Source organism: Notolepis coatsorum, assembly GCF_963971535.1.
Source record: "Notolepis coatsorum genome assembly, chromosome: 6".
Lineage (NCBI taxonomy): Eukaryota > Metazoa > Chordata > Actinopteri > Aulopiformes > Paralepididae > Notolepis > Notolepis coatsorum.
The window spans coordinates 100,677,374-100,694,552 of record NC_140170.1 but is presented as its reverse complement, the minus strand read 5'-3'; the positions used below and the strand labels follow the sequence as shown (position 1 = coordinate 100,694,552).

Below are 17,179 nucleotides of genomic sequence, written 5' to 3'. Positions count from 1 at the left end.
CAACTATCGATTTGAACATGCACGTAAAACAATATTCACATTGCAACATGACGTACCATTGCCCCCTCGTCGACCACCACCGCGTCCCACGTCCAGTGGTGCAGTCCTAATATGGGAACTGGTAACACGCCACGCCACGTGCACGCGCGGGTACGTGCATGCGCACATAACTGATTTATACACACGCACGCACGCACGCACGCACACACACACGCACACACACACAAGCGCATATACGCAAGTGCAATCTTTCTATCATACAAGCTCTTCTTGCTCTCTATTTGTGTGAATGTGCGCGTGGAAAGCTGGCGCGCAGCACAGACGCTTGATTCAATATCATAAGCAGGTAGACCCCCATCACGAATTCCGAGCCACATTAGTATTCACCTCCACTGCCTGTGTCACACAGAATGAAGGGGGAGATGCATTCAGATAGCCAACACCCAGACACTTAGTCTACCTGCGCTTTTTGTTATGTAAAACGGTGGCCGGTTACTAGTCACAACGAATGGATACAGCGCATTTTTGTGTGCGCGTACACGCGAGTACACATCCGTGCGCGATCGCACGTACTTCTGCCTCAGTGATCTGGTAACACGGCGTGTAACCGGGTGTGACCGCGACTGCACCACTGCCCACGTCTGACTCGTGCGATGAATCAGACCCATAAGTACACCTCCGACCCAAATCGAGATCATCGTCAGATGACTCCGGAGCTATAATATAATAAATGCATATCGGCGTTGGTTTGGCGAACTAACGTTACATATTCACAGTATACAATGAATCAATTAGCGTTAGGTAAATCATCAAATACACGTTTCACACACACACAATCACATATAATAAATGCATATCAGAGTTGGTTTGGCGAACTAACGTTACATATTCACAGTATACAATGAATCAATTAGCGTTAGGTAAATCATCAAATACACGTTTCACACACACACACAATCACATATATATAAGACCGTGTAATTACCTGGTGGTTCCCAATCGGCGCTCCCATCAGATTCATGGGTGGTCGAATCGCTGTCCGCTGACTCGGATGAAGAAGCTATGACCACAGCGGCAGCCTTCCTCTTCCTCGAACTGCGTCGGGGAGAGCCGCTCCCGGTCCCGGGGCGAGACACGTTGCTGGGCCCAGCAACGGTCTCACGGCTCTCTCCGATCGGAGCTACCAAAGTCGTTGGTGCTGCTGCTGGAGCTACCAAAGGTCCGGTCGTTGGTGCCGCTGCTGGAGCTACCAAAGGTCCGGTCGTTGGTGCCGCTGCTGCAACCGCGGGTCCAAACGCCAGCTTCGTTTGAACAAACCGATCCGCTGTCGGTTTGTCGCCTCGCTTACCTACACTACGTCTCCTCATACTGAACTAATAATCTAAATGGAACTACTAACTGATCAAACTACTATTACTACTACTGAAATATACTACCTAGACTACACACTAATCCCTCACAATAGTACTACTACTTAGCACGACTAAGTACTTTCTAAAGCACAGCTGAAACCTTACAATTATTCTGATACTACCACTATACTGTATAACACTATACATATAGACTATAGGCTGATCTCAATTCAAATATCTCTCTCAATCTCTCTCTCTCTATCTATCTCTCTCTCTCTCTCCTCCAAAACCTCGTTGATTCTGGGATCGCGCAAACTTTTTATACCTGTGGTCACATTGGCCAGGTATGCTGGCCAATCAAATGCCAGATTCATTGTGGGGTACAATATTCACCCTCATGTGATAGTGTTAGAAAATAGGGGGACACTGCCACCTAGTGTAATTTGAGAGGAAATGCAGTTTCCTGTTCAAACTTTCTGCCAAAAGCTCTGCGGTGAAGTTCAGACGGGGAAAATCGAAAAAAGATGTAAACAGATCAAAGACGCTGTAAAGCGTCTTCGGCAACTTGAGCATGGCCGGGAATGACGCTGAAAAGCGTTTCCCGGCACCCAAAGTGTTAACAAAGAGAGGCAGAGTTAATGAGGCATATGGCGTTTGTTGCATTGGAGGCGCAAGATTTTGCAGGTGGGAGGGGGGATGAAAAAAGAAAAATGTATTATTATAATTTTTTTTAATATATATTCAAATTTTATTTTCCCATTAGAATCCCGTGCCCATCGAACGAAGCTTCAAAGTATTTAAGACGGCCCTAGTTTTACCTACATCCAATTGCAGCAATGGCCCCCGGTAATTTGCCCTAACTAGTGGTACTTGGTGGTACTGCTGGTGGTACTTGAAAACATTTCCAAAAAAGCTAAAAAAAAAAAAAATGTTTTTTTTTTTTTTTGCAGTCAGGCCACTGAACTTAGAAGCAGGCCAGTGTTTCTGGTTGCGGCAGCGCGATAGTTAGATAATCTAAGTGGGGAACAACCAGGAGATCAGTGACAGAGAGTAATGCAGTCTAAACAGTCATAAATCTTTAATTCAACTTCAGCCCTGATCATAACCATTTATTTTTAGATTTCTTGTAATGTCAGATAAAAAATGAAATACTCCCACTTTTCTGAAAAGAGTTGGTGTTAAATCTGACGTTACAAAAAATCCATCAAAATATGTGTTGCTGCTAATCATTGACACATGCCTAGCCTGTAATAATCCCCCCCAGAAAAATGTACTTTGCATTTGATATATTGTAAATATTTTACTTTTTGTGTTTTTTTTAACAATAATTTGTGATGCCATCACACAAACTGGCATTTAAAGGGTAAACATTCAAAAATGTATTGAATATGTGTTTTCTTTTCTTTTTTACAATAAGTTGTGATGCCCATCACAAACACTGGCATTTAAAGGGTAAAAATTCAAAAATTCCTGCACCAGAATGCAGGAAATTAAGTTTTTGTAACAAAATAATTGTGTGTGTGTGTGTGTGTCAGCGTTTCCGTTAGCCGGTAATTACCGGTTTTTGACCGGCAAAATCTGTTGAAGTCCGACTTATTTAATATCTCCGGTCTTAATGTCCGGTGAAAATAATTCCCTGAGTCTAAGCACAATTTGATTATTTGAATTGTATTAAAATAGGCTAAAATTAAATAGCCTATGCGATGAACGAAACGATCATTACATTTGTTTCCTCGTTGCTTCTAATAATGACAACGACGTTGTCGGCGAGAGCTTAGTGCTGGTGTGCGGACTTTTGTGTGAAGCTGCAGAGCCAGAGAGGCAACGGCACAATGCAGTATTCCAGCAGTACTCCAATTTGGCCATTTTCAGCCAATGTTGGGTGGGGGGCGCTGCTGTGCGGTTCCCAGAAAAGAGCCAATAACAGCTAAATCAGCTTCTCTGCAGCGCCATACTCTTTGCAAATAAGTCGTTGCGAGGTGGAGAGAGTCGTCACGCAAACCACGATAATGTTGCCGTCTCTCTGCTTTCTCAGTTCTTCGCTTGATATAATTAATACAAATGTCCAATATAACGGAATTCGTTAGCTCATAAAAATGTGATTATAACAGACTGCTGTTTAGTGTCGGACCGACTGCCCACATACGCGGTCTATTTTAGTTCAAGTCAGCAGCAGCACGGAGTATCGAGGGACTTATTTTATTTGGAATATATTAATTAATGACTGTATACGCAAAAGTAGCCTAGTTTTAAGTAATAATATTATAAATCTACATGCCTTGAGGATGACATTCTTTATATTGCCTGCCTATCAATTGTTTTAAAGCTCAATAAACTATGACCGGAATTAATCTCATTTGTCCGGTAGATTGAAATCTTGCAGGTCACGGAGACCGGCAACAATTTTTTCTAACGGAAACCCTGGTGTGTGTGTGTGTGTGAGAGTGAATGACGGACAATTGCTTGCTGTGTGAGAGAGAGAGAGAGAGAGAGAGAGAGAGAGTGAGAGAGAGATAGATATAGAGAGAGAGAGAATTAAGTACATTTGCTGAAATACAGTTGTTCTTAATTTTCTCACTTGCTATGTGAGAATGTTAGTTATTATGTTCTCAATGCCCCTTGCATTGTATGAGTTGTGTGGAAGCGTTTGCTACTTCTAGTGCTATTCCTTTGTACATTGTGGCTGTGTCTGACAAAAGTTAACAATAAATAATGGTATTAGGAATACATTTGCCTCCTGCGTGAACTGTGCATGGCTGAATAGACTGTATTTTAACGCCGGTCATATGGTGGTTGTAACTGAGGGGTACAATTCCCTGACTGTATTAAAGATTGTGATATATTAAACCACTACTAGTTATGTACTTTAACTACTGGCCATACAGTACATGAATATATATGGTGAACACCCACACAAGAATACGGCATTGACACATAAAGTACTATTTAGAGGGTATTTATTATTAAGCAACGTTAGGTTACAGATTGAGAATTAAGCTCGCGCTTGTATGGCGAAGAACACACGTAAAGTAAGTCAAGAGCGTAAGTCAATGAGAATAGTATGAATACTAGGATGGGTCTAAACTGACGCCACCTGTGGTATAGCAATTACATAGGGCACACTAGTACCAGCTGGAGACACTGGGGGGTTCCCTCCGGGTCAGGGACCGAAACTAAAGCCCGCCGCCCGCCAGTGGCGTGTAGACGTGTAGTTCATAACTTCATAACGATACTCTTGTGCGAGTACAGATTATAGCCGCTCGTCTTTTTTTTCTCCGCCGCGAGATCGTTAAAAAACTACAAGTCCCACATCGCACTAGGTCCAATCACAGTAGAGTGACGTGACTGGTTTCATGAGAAAAAAAGCAAATGACCAATCGGAAGCTATCATTTGGCTTGTTTACTTCCATCTGCTCTAGTCTATATCGGACCTCCAAGAGTCTAACGTTACTGTTTAAACAGTGACCCAGTCAACTATTCACTTTTAGTTTAATACATGACGAGGCATTGTCTAACGGTATCTAGCTGGCTAGCTACTGATAGCTGCTGATATCAACAAATGCTCCAGCAATAGTCTACTCGAGTGCATAATACCTCCGGTCCCTCGTTAGCTAGCTTAGCTAGCTCACGTTGATCCATATGTCCCAGTAAACTAAATTGTCTTAACGTTATCTACCGGGCTAGCAGTAGCTACAGATAGCTCCTGATATCAATGTCTTATAACATTGATTGAATGCGTATTCTAGCTGAGGGCATGTTGAATGTGATTTGACAAAAGAACGGTAACGTTATAAATAGGTCCAGCTGCATCGCCGGAGAATCCTTGCATGCTGAATGTAGGGTCTAGCTGAATATAGGGTCTAGCTGCAGGGCCGGAGAATCCTTGCTCGAGCTGGAGGCTACTCAAGTATACACACAGACAGTGGAGCTGTTTGCAGATAGCAAGCATTTTGACTTATTGCGTGGTGGCGATGTCTCGCAGATAATACAACTACAAGTATGATTATATAATATATATTTTATTAAAAAAAAAAATTTGTATATAAAATATATATATATATATATATTTTTAATCAAAAAAAATTTGGCAGGTAAGAAATATGCTTGGCGGGTAGACTCTTCCCATCTACCCGCCACTGGCCGGTGAGTCAAAAAGTTAATTTCGCTCCTTGCTCCGGGTGTAAGGCCGGCAGGGTAGAGGAACGTTCGGGTACAAAGTCTGGGTCAACGAGGAATAACGAGGTTCCAGATACAGGAGCCAGTGCATGTACTCCCTTGATCAGTAGACAAAGCAACAGCTATAATCCAGTATGCTCGACAGCATGGAAGACAGCTAGCCAGCCTCTTCCTAGAGGCGGGCTCGAGTGATGATCCTCACGGGGGGTAGATCCCAAACGACAGTGGGGTCGACGGTTCTCTGCTCCAGCAGTCACGGTACCAAAGCAATATAATCCAACCAGAAATGGTTCTGCAGTCGCCGGTGTAGGTTCTCCGGTGTACATATCCAACGGTTCTCGTCTAGGACTCCTCGGGTGGGGGCACGAGTTTAGGCCGCCCAGCCTGGATAAGTGCACTAGCTATATACACGACGAACCGGTGGTAATGCTGGTCACTGAAGAACTGTAGCCGCACGATACACTATAAATGATAGACTATTACTTCACATTAGAATAAGTCGAACTCAACGTTACTGCGTTAAACTCTGACACTTTAGCAATCTATTCGCACGCGGTTCTCAAGGCTCTATTTAGAGGCAAAGTTGCTCACTTCACTGCACGTTGTCTCGTGGTGAATGGTTTACTAGTAATGAACGAATAAGTGCTGCTGTGTACACCTGCGCCGTATTTATACGTAAGGTGAATTATCTAGTGCCAACCTCAGTTCTGTCTCGTATTACTGCGCAGACTCTGGACATGTTGAGACATGCCCGGAGTTGCCTTTGAACTTGCCGTTGGGGGCTCGGTCGTTGGCGCCTAGGGGTCGCTGTCCAATAGGAGAGCGAATATTACTCTGGTTTGTACCCAGGTAAAGGGATATTCCGTGTATATATCAAATAATATACAAGGGATATCAAACGATATACAAATATTATACAAGGGATATCAAACAATAAATATATATATTCGGTTTAATCTGACCCTTTGTAACAGTGGTACTTGGAGAGCCAGCTACGTTCTCAGGTGGTACTTGGTGTAAAAAGTTTGAGAACCACTGCCCTAGACAATGATAATTCATCACCTGGGGTTATTGCCCACCCCAAACAAAAACGACTGCAGGCACTAAAACCAAAAGTGGGAATTGGTCTGGAAGGCCTCACCACCAACATTATCCCTGCAGAGCAACCACAATACTAGACCAAGCTGTGGAAATATTGCACTTCAAAAGGCTAATTCAACAAAGAAATGTAATTGAATACATATTTTTGGATGCTCCCGTCTCCAGAATCTTCTGCAGCTATAGGGAAATGAATGGACTATTAACTCAATCAGCGCCAGACCCGAGGAAAGTTGGGTTATCTTGTCTCATCATGAGACAATTGAAACCGTATGGGTGGAAATTTTATTTGAAAGGGCAAAATCTGTTCTAGTCGGCACAATATACAGACCGCCAGATCAAACTGGATTTTATGATACTCTGGATGTGTGCTTAGCTGGAGCTGAGGATGCGGAAAAAATTCTTATTGGGGATTGGAACACGGATATGCAACAAAAAAATGCACCCGTCTTCAAATCCTTCAATAGGTTTTGTGATCTGCACGGCCTCAGCCAACTAATCACCCAACCCACAAGGATATGTGAATCAACTCAGACTACCATTGACCTCATACTGACCTCTGACAAGTCCAAGATCTCCAGTAAAGGGGTTATAGCATGCGGGTTAAGTGATCATTACATGATATTCTGTACCCGCAAAAAGCTAAAACTAAAGGCTGGCTGTCACAAAACAGTCACATCTAGAGACCTCAAAACCTACTCTAGCGAGGCCTTTAACCTTGAACTGGAGAGTCTGGACTGGTCAGATGAACTCAATGGTACACTGGTTGAAGACACTTGGCTTGGCTTCAAAACCAAATTTTCATCAATACTAAACAAAATGGCCCCCCTAAGAACCACCAGGGTAAAAAATCGCGCTGAGCCATGGATGCGCACTGAAATACTGACCGCTATGAAAGCCAGAGACAAAAAATGCTCTGAGTTTCGTAAAAGTCAGTCAAAGCTTACCAAAAGCACGAGCAGTGAACTCCAAGACCACGTGACTGAACTCAAACTAGAAAGAAACAGACTAAGAAATGACGTAAACTCCATGATCAAAACTGCAAAAAAAAATTTCATCAATGACAAAACCGAGGAAAACAAAAATAAACCACGTGAACTTTGGAAATTACTCAACAATCAACTAGGCTGCAGTAAAAAACTCAAAACCAGGTTCTCAAACATAAACATAAAGACGGACAACACGCTCATCACAGACAAGCTGGATGTAGCCAATTACTTAAACACTTTCTTCACAAACATAGCCACAACACTGGTAAACAAACTACCCTCCCACTCAGGGCAGTATGGGGTAGAACACATAGTAGCATACTACATGAACCTAGGCGTCCACAAAGACGACTTCAAACTGGAAATAGTAACTACAGATGAGGTACTCAAAAAACTGAGCGCCCTCCAACCAAACAAGGCCACTGGCCATGACAACATCCCCTCCAAATTCCTCAGAGACTCAGCAGCAGCCATCACCCCAGTCATCACACACATAATAAACCTCTCCATAAAACAGGGACACGTCCCCAAGGACTTCAAAATTGCGAGAGTAACACCCCTGCACAAAAAGGGCAGCAAATTAGACCCGGGTAACTACCGCCCTGTTTCTATCCTTACATCCATCTCGAAAGTCATGGAAAAAATAGTATACGAACAGATCGAAAAGTACCTCGCGGAAAAAAATCTAATCTACGAATTCCAATCTGGCTTCAGAACATCCCACTCCACTGACACATGCCTTCTCTACTTGAACGACCACATCAAACAAGAGGTGGACGCGGGCAAATACTGCGGCATGGTCATGCTGGACCTACAAAAGGCCTTCGACACTGTCAATCACACCATTCTGATTGACAAGCTAAAAGCAATTGGTTTTGATAGTTTATCAGTGAGCTGGATACAATCCTACCTGGAGGGGAGGGAACAGATGGTGGAAGTAAACGGTACCCTATCCCCCCCCCTCACAGTGAGCTGTGGTGTTCCACAAGGAAGCATACTAGGACCGCTACTATTCCTAATTTATGCAAATGACATGTCGTCAGCTTGTGACTGCAACTTGTTCCTGTTTGCGGACGACTCAGCCCTGCTGGTCTCTGACAAGAACAAGTTGCAGGTTGAAAAAGCCCTCAGCTCGGAACTAGGCAAAATCTGCATATGGCTCGCCGACAACAAACTATCATTACACATGGGCAAAACAGAGTCCATTCTCTTCGGTTCAAATAACAAACTCAGCAAGACCGACGGCTTCTCGGTTACAGTGGGTGACAATATTATCACAAGGAAAGATGAAATTACCTACCTGGGTTCCATCCTAGAGGCTAATCTTTCCTGTGACAAAATGGCATCCAATGTAATAAAAAAAGTCAACCAACGAACGCGATTCTTGTACCGGATCTCCTCTCTGGTAAACAAGAATACCCTGAAGACTCTAGCAGGAGCACTCATTCAAGGGTACTACGACTATGCTTGCACCTCATGGTACCAAAGCACCTCAAAGGCACTAAAAAACAAATTACAAACATCTCAAAACAAGCTAGTCAGACTACTACTTGACCTGACTCCTAGAACCCACCTCACCCCTGCCCACTTTGACAACCTAGGATGGCTTAGAGTAGACGACAGAGTACAGCAACTTGCAATGGGCCTGGTCTACAAGATACACTACGCGACCAAGGTACCCATGTACATGTCAAAATACTTCCCAAAGGTCAGTGAATACCACGATCACAACACCAGAGGGAGCTCCACAAATCATGTAAAACCCAGATTCGGCTCAAACAAGGGACTAAACACGTTTCGCAATTATGCCACATCAATGTGGAACGCCCTGCCTAAAGCTGTAAAGGAATGTGAATCACTACCCACCTTCAAAAACACTCTCAAAAAACACCTACGTGAGACTGCAATTCGAAACTGGCCCCTACAAATGTCCTAACCTAGTTGTACAGTAAATGACCAAGTAAGGCTTTGTCAACATTCCAATGTACAGTGTAAAATGTGTGTGTGTCCCCTACCCACCCCCCCCCCCCCCCCCCCCCCCACCTCCAATGTACAGCCCTCACCCAACCCACCCAACCCCACCCCACCAACCTCCTCCAATGTACAGTTTCTACGCCAAATGTATATACACTCCTTTTCTGGACACTTTTGTATCACAAACAGTACTGTATTTGCAAATCTGATATGTCATAAATGTATAGATGTAGCAGTACTGTCTATCTGTATGTCATGTATGTCATATATGTTATGATGAATTGAAAATGGGGGACCCTGGTGGAAACAAGACGAAAGTCTTTCTCTGGTCTGCATCCCCTTAACAATTGTATGTATTGAGATGTACTGTACTGTACCCATTCTGCAATCTGTTAATAAACCTTTCAATCAATCAATCAATCAATGCATCGAGTGCCAGGACCCCCGAAAACCAGAGTATAGTCAGGTTTTCATCGTTATTTCTTTTATTCGATATTTCTATTCATTACAGGCACACGGACTCGGGGTTAACATGGGGAATCATCCTGAGATCACCAAAGTGCAATACCGGCCGCATCCTCCCAGGAGGCAGTATCGAGCACCCTTTGAAACCTTATATCTTGGCCTGTGCAACTATCAAATGTCTCCGGGCGCACTTTTCTTTGTCAGGCGAGGCGGGCGGGTATCCCGATTCCATTGAGCAGCGCCAAATGCCCCCGATGCATCTGTTGTGGTGGATTATGTTGGCGGCACGACGGACACCAATACTTGGACTCACGATCAGACAATTGGAATATTCTTTTTGGGGTACCTCCTAGTGAAGGTAAGGGCTAAATTATATCAATCCTGCTTTGATCCAACCATGATTTCACCTCGATCACAACGTTATGGCGCTGAACGGTTGCCGAGTTAATCCGACTTTACTTGGGTCTGGCGCTGATTGAGTTAATGTCCTGTGTTGTTTACAACCAAGCCTTAACACTTTGAGTGCCACGGGTCCGGTGCCCCGGAACCCTGTTGCGTGCCACCACCCACTTCAATGACGGAGCTCTCATATTTGCGAACGCATAAACTATATCTTAAATTATGTGTCTAATATGGCCGTCGCTTATCAATGACTTGTTTGCAGTCAACATTGTCGAAACGGATAGTTTTTTAATCTGTTCATTTCCGTTTTATACCATTTTGAAAAACGCTAGTTTTTTTAAAGTTTCAGAACATTTCAGAAGATTATGTGATAATCGCCCTTTACTGGAATACACTGGAATACACAAAACACGTTGTAATTTTTCGGCCTATTCATGAATCGTTTTCAAATAAACGCTAGATTATCGATAGTATATGTGTACTTATGCACGCTATAGAAGCGTGCTGAAAAATCGATTATCTTATTTCCTGATCGCACACACACACACAGACACACACATACACAGATATGGCACACGCTGATATATAGGTGAAAATAGCTCTGATTATCCCAAGACTGGTAAAATAGATTCCTTACCTCAGATCAGATGTTTTCCAAAAAGATTATTCCAATTCCTGATCGCCATTCCAAATATCGATCACGTTTATTGATCCAATGCTGGGTACTAGAAACACACATTCTCCGCTGTTCTGGTGGTGGGCGATGACTTCGATCGTCTCCGGTTACATGCCTGACGAGTAAAATGTGGAAGCAGGACTTTTTTTTTCTCCATGCGTTTGTTTGTTTCATTCAATCCAATCCAAAGGGGTGCAGTACCATCCGGAGAGACGATAGGGGGCGGTATTTTCGCTGTTCGAGTTCAGACAGATCCCCACTGGTAACGTGAGGCTAGATTGATGAAACATTTATGGAAATCGATAATAAAATTAAAAACGAGATCTCTCGTCGGCTGGCACTCAACGGTTGGCATGAACTAACGAGAAATCTTGTCGTTGGCACTCAAAGTGTTAATGTCCTATATTGTTTACGACCAAGCCTTAACTCATTCCCCGCCAACAACGAGTTTACTTGTTATTGGGAGCCAACGCTTGAAGCCATATTTGTATTCATTATTTATCCAGGGTCCTTGGTGTTACCATAGGGAATGAGTCTGGGATTGCCAAAGTGCAATACTGGCCGCATCCAGCTAGACTGCGGTATCGAGCACCCTATGAAACCTTGTATCTTGGCCTGATGTCTCCGGGGGCACTTTTCTTGGAATGGAGCAGTCCTCTCGGTTGCATTGAAGCGCGTCAAATATCCCCGATCCATATGTTGTGGTGGGTTATGTCGTGGACCAAATGGACATTGGATGTACCAGATGGCGATCAAACAATTGGAGTATTATTTTTGGAATACTGCCGATCACAGGTAAGGACTATCTGACGTAAATTCTGGCTTGATCATGCAATGTTTTTATACCGATCGGGCTGCTAAGTGTTTTTAGTGTTCAATACGAATGTGATTACTGCCAATCAAATAATCAGAAACCCCCCCCCCTTTCATGCATTCATGATGAAACAATACCTATGATATAGAATTGGTTTCGGGATAGTAGTGTGTACAGGCAAGAAACGGCAACGTTTATAGTAGAATTGACGCATATGGCTATTACTCAGCCTTTCGGGAATTACCCCAGACCACGCTATAACTATACTTATATTGACCACGGTATAACACAGGAACGTATGGATGGAAAGATACATTCTTTTTCACATATTGAATGATGGATACTAGTTTATGTCAAATGGGCCATAGTATTGTATCCATAGCTATAATATAGAATATAGTTATAGCTCTACAAACAAGGTGACGCACTCCTATCTTTTAAAGCGTGGCAGTGCTTAAATGGGGCCTGTCTAATCCCCGGCGGTCAATGAGTTAATGTCCTTTGTTGTTTACGACTGAGCCTTAACTCATTCACGGCCACTAGCTTTCGCCATCTGCACTGTTTGGCGCCAGCGTTAATGACCATTTTAGCTATGTTTGCAGACCCATCGTGTGTTCTGTATTATAGCTATGGAGACTATAGTATGGCTCATGTTTACGGCATTGTTCATAGGCCATTACTAACTAATCAGCTCATTTCTACACACTGTAGTTTGTTACACGCTAAACTAGGGCTGGGCGATATAACGATAACGATAAATATTGCGATATATTTTAATAATCGATATCGAATATCGAAATAAAAAAAAATCGAAACGTTTTTTTATATACCGGTATATAATTATTTTTTCTTTTTTTTGTGACCTGCAACAGGGCAGTTTTAAAACCAGAGACAGTGGACAGACTTGTCTTTCTTGCCTGCAACTTAAAGTAATGGCTTTGCTTGTCCAAATGACAATACTGACCAAATTGAGATTTATTTTTCTCTTGTCCATTTATTTTGTTTGCTTTCTAATTTAAAATACAGTTTGAAACAGTCTGTACACAGTAGGCTATGTGTGCTAGCAGAGCTAGACTCCAGTCACGAGTCACGGTGCACATGTGCGGTGGTTTGTCCACCAAAAAAGCGCCAAAAGATCGAAAATAAACTAGCAGAGCCAGAACTGTTCAACTCCCCTGGAGCCACAGCCAGCAGAGAAGCCGGTTTACTTTAGCTTTTAAACCAGCTGCAGCCTGAGAACTGGAGTGTGAGGGGATGTAACACTAAAGATGGCGGCAACGACAAAGAATTGCTGCAAAATAAACATAGTCTCACCCTGAAAATCTGATAGTCAGAAAAAGCTTGGTTTATGTCCGGTAAAGTAAGCCACTGTGACCGTTACAGAAACATGTTTCAGGTTCGGTAAAATAGACATAGGGGGTCCTTACCTTAGCCAGGAGGTACTCCAAAAAGAATAATTCCAATGATCCCATCGGCGATCGCGATTACTCGTTTATATGTAATTACACATGTTTACGGGACACTAGGTTTTGAGGCGAGCAGATCTGCTAGCGATTGCTTTGCAGGAGCTCCTCCCCCTCAGAGTGAGTCGTGATAGTCCATTTCATTCATTGTCTCTCCTGTTCCCTTTCTATCAGAGTTCAAAAGGTAAGGTACTGCCACCTGGTGATATTTGATCGTCATTGCAATTCCAACGTAGTTAGATGAATCATACTGTAGACACCTAGATGGCTCTGGCTGACCGTATAGAACGGGGATCAAAGGAAAATATCAAAGGATCAAAACTCGAGTATACTCAGGTTTTGGCACTCAACCGTTGGCGAGATAACCTGACTATACTCGGGTATGGTCATTAACACGTTCTGTGCCAAAAACGAGATATTACGTTTTTGCTCAACAAGCGTTGAGTGCCAAAAACGAGATATTACGTTTTTGGATCGTTTGATTATTTTACTTTGACCCCTGCTCTACAGACTTGCCCGGAGCGATCTGCATCATTTTGGCACATCCCCACACACTAGAACTGCCGAACGACTATCACCAGGTGGCAGTATCGTCCGTGTCTGAACTGGAATAGCTTGGTGTGGATACACCTATTCTCTTTTTTTTTTGCAAGGGCCCCTCCTCCTCGGAGACAGAGCGACAGAGCAATCGCCTCGAGATTTTTTTGCCTGAAGCCTATTTCCCATATACACGAGTATAGACATATACACGGGTAACTTGGAATTCTTCTTCTTGGATTACCTTCTGGCTAAGGTAAGGTACATTCAATGTCTATTTTACCGAATCTGAAACGTGTTTTTCTAACTATCACAGTTCTGTGTTTCACCGGACGAAAAACATGGTCGGCAAACATGATCACAGTTTTGAGTTAAAATAACCCCCCCCCCCCTATTGATGATTTTGTGAAGGTACATATACATGTCATATACCTTTTATTTGGGGTTTCAGGGGATCAGCCAGAACGGTTTGGGCTTATTGCACATAACACGTTTTATCTCGCTATCTATGAAAAAAGATTATCTTGGAAAATGCGCAATGTTTAGCGTGTATTAAACTACAGCGTGTGGAAACAAACTATTATTCCCATGTTGCACTACAAGTAATGTTTGTCAAAATGTGCCACACCATGTTAGGGATGGGCATTTTTAAGAAGAATCCAGATCGATTGATCACATGCTATACTCGAGTGATCGTGTATTACGTACTCGAAAAGGGGAAAAAAACTCAAAAAAGAAAAAATATATTTTTGAAATGTTCTTTTTATTTATTTATTTTTTTACTTAATTTTGTTTTCATGTATATGTTTAAGGAAACCAACAAACAGTTATAATCTTACACACATATACGAGAAAGAAAATATGTAAACAAATATATATAGCTATAATATTTAAATAGTTATAGCCCTGCAAACAAGGTGAGCGACTCCCACCGTTTACAGCGATGGCGGTAGCTACTACAGGATGAAGCTAATCCGTGGCGTCCAATGAGTTAATGTCTTTTGCATATTTGTGTTATTATAATGGCATTCTTTCCATGTGTTGTCTCCTTCCTGTCTTCCAGGCACAGGAGAGCCATTCAGAAGAGCCGTGGGTCAAAGGTCAGAAGAGGAGAAGGCACCATGGAGACTGAGCCGGGGGCTCCTGCCTCCGCTGCCAGCAGCACTGGGACGACCGCCTCTAGTACTGGCACCTCCAGCAACGCCACAGCTGCCGGCAGCACCGGTACTAGCAGTTCTAGTGGCAGTAGTACTACTACTAGTAGTAGTACAAGTACTAGTGCTACCGGTAGTAGTACTACGACTACAACAGCCAGGCAGCCAATGCCTCAGATATCCGTCTACAGCGGAATCTCAGACAGACAGACTGTTCAGGTAAGTTCCCCCACATCTGGGGTTCTCACGCACGCACGCACGCACGCACGCACGCACGCACGCACGCACGCACGCACGCACGCACGCACGCACGCACACACACACACACACACACACACACACACACACACACACACACAGCCCTGTGCCTTCTCACTGTGATGGTATAGCATCCCTCAGGGCTGCCTGCCCCTGCACCCTCCTCCGCCCCACCCAGTGACCTCCACCAACCTCCTACCCACTATGAGAGCACCCCTGCGGCTATCCTGTGCCTCCTCACAGCCCACACCCTTAGCAGCCTCCACCCTACCCCTGTCGCTGCTACAGCCAATGGCGGAGCCAAGAATGGATGAACCTGGACTGAACTTGCTTTCCAATGGCCCTGCTCTCTCAACCAAGCTGCCTCCTCCTCATCCTCCTCCTACTGACAACTTCCACTGCATCCCCCCCCCCCCCCCCCCCCCCTGTTTGCTCGTCTTGGAAGAGGTTTTGCACTTATTTTCTTTTTATTCTTCTGCTTTCATGTCATTTTTAGTTGATTTCCTTCAGGCAAAACAAGCATGCTTATTTTTATAGTGTATCTTCGTTACATTCATTCCACTTGATTTGAGAAATGGTTAGATTGCCAATATAAAGTAAACTAATTAAGTATATTGCAATGCTCTATGTAATACCAAAGGGGCTGTTCTAATGAGATACCGTCAATAGGCCACACACATACACATACACATACACCCACACTGTGTTAAAAATGTGGGAGTTCGATGCCTGGAGATGGTGCAGCTGTTCTCTCCCCCACCCCCCCCCCCCCCCCCCCCCCTTACGCTTCCTGTACCACATGTACCCTGTGATCGAATCTGACTGGAACCTTATCGCCTGCCTCCATCTCAATAATTGATTGATTGATTGATTGATTGATTGAAACTTTATTACAGATTGCAGAATGGGTACAGTACAGTACAGCTCAATACATACAATTGTTAAGGGGATGCAGACCAGAGAAAGACTTTCGTCTTGTTTACATCAGGGTCCCCCATTTTCAATTCATCGTAACATATATGACATACATGACATACAGATAGACAGTACTGCTACATCTATACATTCATGACACACCAGATTTGCAAATACAGTACTGTTTGTGATACAAAAAGAGTCCAGAAAAAAGAGTATATACATTGACTAGAAACTGTACATTGGATTGGGTAGGTGGGGGGGGGGGGGGGGGGGGGGTACATTGGAGTGGTGGTGGGGGGGTGGGGGGTGGAGTGGGGGGAGGTTGGGTAGGAGGGTGGTGGGGGACACTGTACAACTGTACAAACAAAACTGTACATTGGAATTTTCACAAGACCATACTTGGTAATTTACTGTACATTGGAGGGGGTTGTGTTAGGACATTTACAGGGGCCAGTTTCGAATTGCAGTCTCCCGTAGTGTTTTTTGAGTGTTTTTGAAAGTGGTAGTGATTCACATTCCTTTACAGCTTTGGGTAGGGCGTTCCACATTGAGGTGGCATAATTGCGAAACGTGTTTAGTCCCTTGTTGAGCCGAATCTGGTTTAACATGATTTGTGAGCTCCCTCTGGTGTTGTGATCGTGGTATTCACTGACCTTTGGGAAGTATTTTGACATGTACATGGGTACCTTGGTCGTGTAGTGTATCTTGTAGACCAGGCCCATTGCAAGTTGCTGTACTCTGTCGTCTACTCTAAGCCATCCTAGGTTGTCAAAGTGGGCAGGGGTGAGGTGGGTTCTAGGAGTAAGGTCAAGCAGTAGTCTGACCAGTTTGTTTTGAGATGTTGTAATTTGTTTTTTAGCGCCTTTGAGGTGCTTTGTTACCATGAGGTGCACGCTAGTCGTA

The 17,179-nt window shown here is 43.6% G+C and overlaps 1 protein-coding gene across 4 annotated transcripts in view; it reads left to right on the top strand.

The window, feature by feature from the left end:
- Positions 1-17,179, top strand: part of phc2b (polyhomeotic homolog 2b) — a 139,675-nt gene that overhangs the window by 42,735 nt on the left and 79,761 nt on the right. For all 4 annotated transcript variants that reach the window (XM_084316189.1, XM_084316188.1, XM_084316187.1 and 1 more), the window contains exon 2: positions 15,010-15,319. In XM_084316189.1, coding sequence (XP_084172315.1) covers positions 15,068-15,319 — 252 coding nt within the window. In that variant the 5' untranslated portion in view covers positions 15,010-15,067. The remainder of the gene's footprint in view (positions 1-15,009; positions 15,320-17,179) is intronic.